At 44.3% G+C, this 6,000-nt stretch overlaps 1 protein-coding gene across 3 annotated transcripts in view; it reads left to right on the forward strand.

The window, feature by feature from the left end:
* Il31ra (interleukin 31 receptor A) overlaps positions 1-5,018 on the forward strand; it is a 60,046-nt gene extending 55,028 nt beyond the window's left edge. For all 3 annotated transcript variants that reach the window (XM_033760939.1, XM_033760941.1, XM_033760942.1), the window contains one exon: positions 899-5,018. In XM_033760939.1, the coding sequence (XP_033616830.1) occupies positions 899-1,369 (471 nt within the window). In that variant the 3' untranslated portion in view covers positions 1,370-5,018. The remainder of the gene's footprint in view (positions 1-898) is intronic.
* Positions 5,019-6,000: the final 982 nt, after the last annotated feature.

Here is a 6,000-nt window from a genome sequence, read left to right on the forward strand (position 1 = left end):
CGATGGGCAGGCAGTGCAAAGGCTGCTTTGAATTGTTTCCTAATTGAGGAAGTTGGGGTCAAACCTCATGTACTTGGCACTGGAGTTTTCTGGTGTGTTATCTTTAAGTAGAAACCCTCCTTTTTCATGTTTGTAAATTCAAAACTGTTGTGGAATTTTGAAGGTATAATTCTTGCTTAAGTATAAATAAGCCCAGTTAAATATTGTATAACTCTAAAATTCTTATTATTGAAAGATTTTTCCAGTTTTTTTATGTGAGAATTTTAAATATTAGTCCTTATTTCAATTCAGAAGTCCTGTTTTTTTTAAATGGGCATTTTTGTTACAGTGGACTTTATTTCCTTTCCTTCATCAGTTTTGTATTACCCTCTTTGCTTTTCTACTTAGTAAAAGCTATTTAGAGAGTAAATGAACTCATGGGTGATATTATCTCATGAATAAAATGCTTTTGAATAACTTGTAGGTCAGCCTTCTACAACAAGCACTGAATAGTCATCCACTAGGATGAGCTAAGCCTGAGGATACAAAGATGGCAGACACTGCCTCTGCCATGGGATCAGCTTTGATTCCTGGTGGTACTGGGAAGTTTTGCCATTGTGGTCGTGGTCTCTGTCTGTCTCTGCCCCCTTGCCATCACTCTTTCTTTCTTTCTTTTTTTTTTGTTGTTATTGTTGTGTCTTTGTCTTGAGACGGGGTCTTGCATAGTTGTCTGCTCCCAAAGTGACTGTTTCCCAGCCTGGCCTTGAACTCATGGTTTCCCTCCTGCCTCTGCCTCTTAGGTGCTAGGATTCAAGGTCAGTCTGAACTATATAGCAAGACTCTGTCTCAAAGAAACAAAAACAAAAAAACAAATATAAAAATAAATGACCATTGGGCTGTCCTCATTTTCTTTTTCTAGAGTAAAGTAAATCTGAAGGAGTTTGATGACTCCATGAACACAGAAGACAGGACCCTAAAATCATGTTCTGCTCCTACTGACCTCATTGACAAGTTGGTGGTGAACTTTGGGAATTTTCTGGAAGAGGCTTCCATAGAGGTTGCTGGAAAAAGTCAGGAAAACATTTTGGGAGTGGAAAAGAATGAATACGTGACTTCTCCCTACAGATCTGACTGTGCCCCAGTGAAGAGCCTTAAGGAGCCCTTGGCTTTAACTGAGATTCCTTCCAGAAAATCTCAACACCTATATTCAGGAATGGCAGAAGAGACCTGCTCAGAAGCCAAAGAAGAACTTTCCTCTCCTGGTCATAGTTTAGGAACAGATCATATCTGTGGAGACAGAGCACAAAATCCATATTTGAAAAATTCAGTGACAACCAGAGAATTTCTTCTGTTTGAAAAACTTCCAGATCCTACCAAGAGAGAAGTCTGAATGCCTCTACGGTGTAGACCTTGGGAATTTCAGTTGGATGGCTCTTAACTGGAAAAAAATGCCTTGACTTAGCAAGAGGTGCTTCTTCATCTCCTTCCCCATTCTGCCTGAGTTAGAGAACATCTTCCTTGCCTGGAGTGCTTGTTGAGCCTGGCTGTCACAGATGCAAACATGTGCTGGAAAGAAGAAGGGACACTACAAGCCTGAGTGCTTTGTAGGGGGAAAACCATTCTTTTCTTTTGTTCAGATAATAAGCTCTCTCTGAGGTTTCCTAACACATTGACTCTGAAGGAAGGATCTAGGTTCTGAACTCACACTTCCCCTGACATAGCTGGCCTTCTTCACGAATGCAGTGATGGTTGCAACTTTTGCTGGGGGCACCCTCAGAGTTCCAGGAGGGACTGTGCCTCCAGGAATGCTTACTGACAGTTCTTTGGTTGGTACTTGGCACTCTGGTGAGAATCTTCACTTTGCCCCCTCCTCCCAAGTAGCCCTGAAATCTTAGTCTCATCAACAGAGGTGGCAGGAAAGTACAGTGGTCTTTCCCAAGGCTCCTCATTGTCTTCAGTAATTCTTGAGCCTGCAGCAACACCCCACCAAGGACTCTTTACCACTGGTTTGTAGCACGTTAGCTGCTAAAAACCAAGGAATGAGAGAAGGTCTTGGTAGTACACAGGGAGTGGGCTGCAGACTGGGCAACATCTGCAGACTGCCCCATCTGCAGGTCATTTCCCAGCTCTTGCTGCTCTTGTGCTGGGAGTAGAAAGGCATCAGACCCGGAAGTGGCTTTTGTACAGCCACTGAACCTTCACACTGGCTCAGTGCCCAGGAATGCTTACTGAATACCCCTTCAAAAGGCCTGCTCTCAGCAGGGGCTGAGCAGGGACTGGGAATGGGCTATGCTCAGCAACTTTGCTGCTACATCTCAAGGACTTTTGCTTTGTTTTGCTCCAGCTAGGCATAGATCTTGTAATAGTGAACCTTTGGGCAAAGTACTGATCATATGATTCATTTGCTGTGGTCCTGGGAGCTGTATGGCTGTCACTCAGCTCCTACCGTGACCCCAGTGTGGGAAGAGCCTGGTGACATCAAGTTGGATGAGGGAATGAATGAAGGGCCCTAGATGTTATGAACCAAGAATCCAGCCAAGAAAGCTGGTGGAATTTTTTTCTAGGAGAGTTTAAGAAGTTAGTACTTAGAAGGTTGCACACACATGAACTTCATAGCCACAAAAATCAAGTGTACAAAAACATCACTTTACCTTCTTGTAACTAAAATTATAACTTATAGCTAAAATTAATTATTTCAAAATAATGTCCACCCAACTTGGTGATTTCTAAGTTCCTTTGGCTTTGTAATTCAGTCACAGTTGGGACCGGTTTTCCTTGAGATGAATTTGTAGGGTGTTAAACATGGGGCGGCACTCATGAGCCAGGGCTGGCCACTTAGTAGTGTCCTCTGGGATCCTGTATTTGTCCAGCCATGGTTTTGTTGCTGGTCATGTATATGTGCTTGTAGCCCCACCTGTCTCTGTTTGGACACTTCCCACTCTCCTTTGCTGTGTTCTTACTGTGGGCACATGAAGGCGTGACTGTTCTCCCAAAGTTCTCTCCCTCCTCATCAGGTCTCAAGTGACTGTAGCCCCTCCCAGGATTCATCACTCCTGGTTTACAGAACAGTGACTGCTGATAAATCAGGGAATGAGGGAGGCCCAAGGCAGGACAATGGGGAATAAGACCCTTGGGATCCTTCTATCCCTTTGTTCTGCTCCCTAGTCCAGGGGTAGAAAGAGCCCCTTCCTCTGTAAAGTGATACCGAAGATCTCATGGCTGCCCTGCTATCTGCTTCTAGTCCTTCTCCTGCTTGGACACTTCTGGGCTACTTGTGCCCAGGTTTCCCCAGGAGCCCTTGCCCACACTTCACTTTGGATTTGTGAACTTGCTGAGAAGATTCTAGCCTTGCCTCCTGTCTTGGTCTGGAGTGGGAAGGGAAGCAGAGGTTACTGCCTGCCATTACCCCCTACACCCACACAACTTGACCTTGACCTTCTGTCCAACTCCAGATGAGGGAATTTTCTCAGATTCTGTGGGAGGTGGGTGAAGAGGGAAGAGCCTCAACTGAGTCTTGACATGCATGTCTGTCTCACACTAGATGAAGCTAAAATCCAAGTGTCTGGTGGCTGAGTATGGAGTAGGGTTCTAAATGGCTCTGTGAGTGATTTTCAGAGGAGCCAATGTCACCCCTCTGCCTCCCTTCCTGGCTTCCTCCTCCAAAGCCATCCAGGTGGGCTCGGTCGTCTTTGGGTAGCTTGTGGATGCCCCTTGGCCCTTCTCTCTTTCTTCCTCCCTGTTCCCACTTCTAAGCCTCTGCTGTTTTTCCCCACCACTCCCAGGATTTCTTAGCTTTTCAAATCTTCCTAGTCTCTTGATTCTTTTCTCTCCTTTCCCCCTCCCACCTATTCACCGTTGGCCTATTTATTTTTGCTGCTTTTGAGTGGTAGGGTTGTTGTAGGCCTCTACTTAATCTCAGGTGGGCCCTGAGGTGCTCTCTCACAACCAGTCTGAGGACAGTTTACTCATCCTGGGCCCACACACTAAGCTCTCAAGGGGCGAAGGTCTGAACACTCAGAAGCCACTGGTGATTTTCTCTTCTGGATCAACTCACCCAATGTTCCCACTCTCAGAGTCCTGGAACAACTCTGTGACCAGAGAAGACCATCTCTGTGTTCTGTTTTCTGTCAAAGAGACCTAATGAAGACACAAATATGACTTGTATTTTAGCAAATATTAAAAAACAGACAAAATTTCCAATGAAGAGTTTTCTAGGGCTCTGGGAACCATGTCAACAGCTATGTTAGTCATCTTTCTTTCATGATAACAGAAAAAACTTACAAGAATGACTTAGAAAGCAATCTATGTCAAAAAAAAAAAAAAAAAAAAAAAAAGCAGTGCCTGCTTTCTGGAGGTAGCAGTGTAAGTGCACTAAGTGGAGGTTTTGGAAGAAGCTGCAGAAAGACATGTGAGAAAGGAGCATTGGTTCCTCCAGTCTCCCTGCTGTTCCTCAGGGTCCAGCCACCAGAGATTCAACAGTCTTCTTCCCCAGGAATGCCTGTGGTTCCTGCTGCTGTGAGCCCTGTCACCCGGGGTCTCACACTGCAGCCCTCCAGCCCAATCCTGCCTCTGTTTGTCCTGCTAATAATGGTACTAAGATTTTTTAAATGGTTGGAAGCCAAATTAAAAAATATTTTGTGACATGAAGGCACATGAAATGTCCACAAATAAAGCTTAATTAATTGAAAGCAAGCCACACTCATTATTCAACACAGCAACAATGGCTGCTTTCCCAACAAAGGCAGAATCGAGTAGTTGCAATAGAGACTGTTACTCCCACACAGGCCCTTTGCAGAAAGTTTGTGGGTGCTTGAGGTACCTCACATATGTGAAGCTCAAGTCTGAGCTTTTATGTTTTAACCTTAAGTAGCTGCTGATTAAAAACAAATCGGGAGGAGAACCATGCCTGCTCCCAACCCAGCAGCCATCGCTCAAGCGCCGGGAAGGTAGCACACCCCTGAACCTCCATAATCCCCCCTCCCCGCACTCTCAGACCTCCTGACTGTGTAAGTCTTTGGACCCACTCTGCAAAGATAGAGGTGGTCATCAAGGGTATTTTTCTGAGTTCCCAACTTTGAACATCTTTAAAGAAAGGGCGTGGGAAACCTGTAATAGAACGTTGCAGAGTTCAACCATTCAGAAGGATGGGGAACTCAATCTGGGCCTTGCAGCCTGAGGTCAGTCAGCATCATGGGGTTCAGCAATCAGCTAACTGAGATCAGGGGTCTTGCATCCTCACTCTGTCTGAGCCATTAAGTGGTAAATATACTATATTGAAAAGTTTGTTCCTGCAGACATGTTCTGGACTGCTTCTTGATTTCAATTGAATTCACATGATTTAAGGGTGATAGACTGGTGACTACCACAGGTGGTCAGTGTCCAAGTTGTGCTTAATCTTAATGTGTTGCTGATTGTATCAGTTGGGGTAAAGCATTGCCGTTGATTTGATGAGCTGTTTTCTCTGATGTTATGAAGATGAGAATGTCTGTGGGTTGTTAGAGACACAGAAGCTAGCGTGCAACTATATCAGGAAGATTTGGGTGATAATCCAGAGATTAAACCAAGGACAGTCCGACAACAAAAATTAAAATGAGAAAACACTTAAGCAAGACACAAGGACAGACTTCCAGTTCATCAATGGCAAACAGTAGGGCAAATGAGGATGAAAAGGCCGATAGTGAACAACCAGGACACCCTGAACTCAAAGCACAGGAAGTAACAAAACAGATCAATCAGGCTCTAGAAAAATTCAAAACAGAAATAATTTCCCAGATAACCATAGAGATAGTGAGCAAAATGGAAGTTGTGATTCGAGACTCTAGAGCAGAAACTGACAAAAAAATAGATGAGCTCAGGACCATGATAGAAGCCATGAAGGCCCAACATAAGAACGAAATGGAAAAAATAAAAGCCCAACATAGGAAAGAAATGGAATCCGTAAAACAGATTCAAACAGATATCAAGGAGATTAAACACTCTATTGCAAGTGTACGCAACAGAATAAAAGAATGCGGAGATAGG

The sequence above is a fragment of the Fukomys damarensis genome, unplaced genomic scaffold (assembly GCF_012274545.1).
Source record: "Fukomys damarensis isolate Sample0158 unplaced genomic scaffold, DMR_v1.0_HiC HiC_scaffold_1, whole genome shotgun sequence".
In the NCBI taxonomy this organism is placed as follows: Eukaryota; Metazoa; Chordata; class Mammalia; order Rodentia; family Bathyergidae; genus Fukomys; species Fukomys damarensis.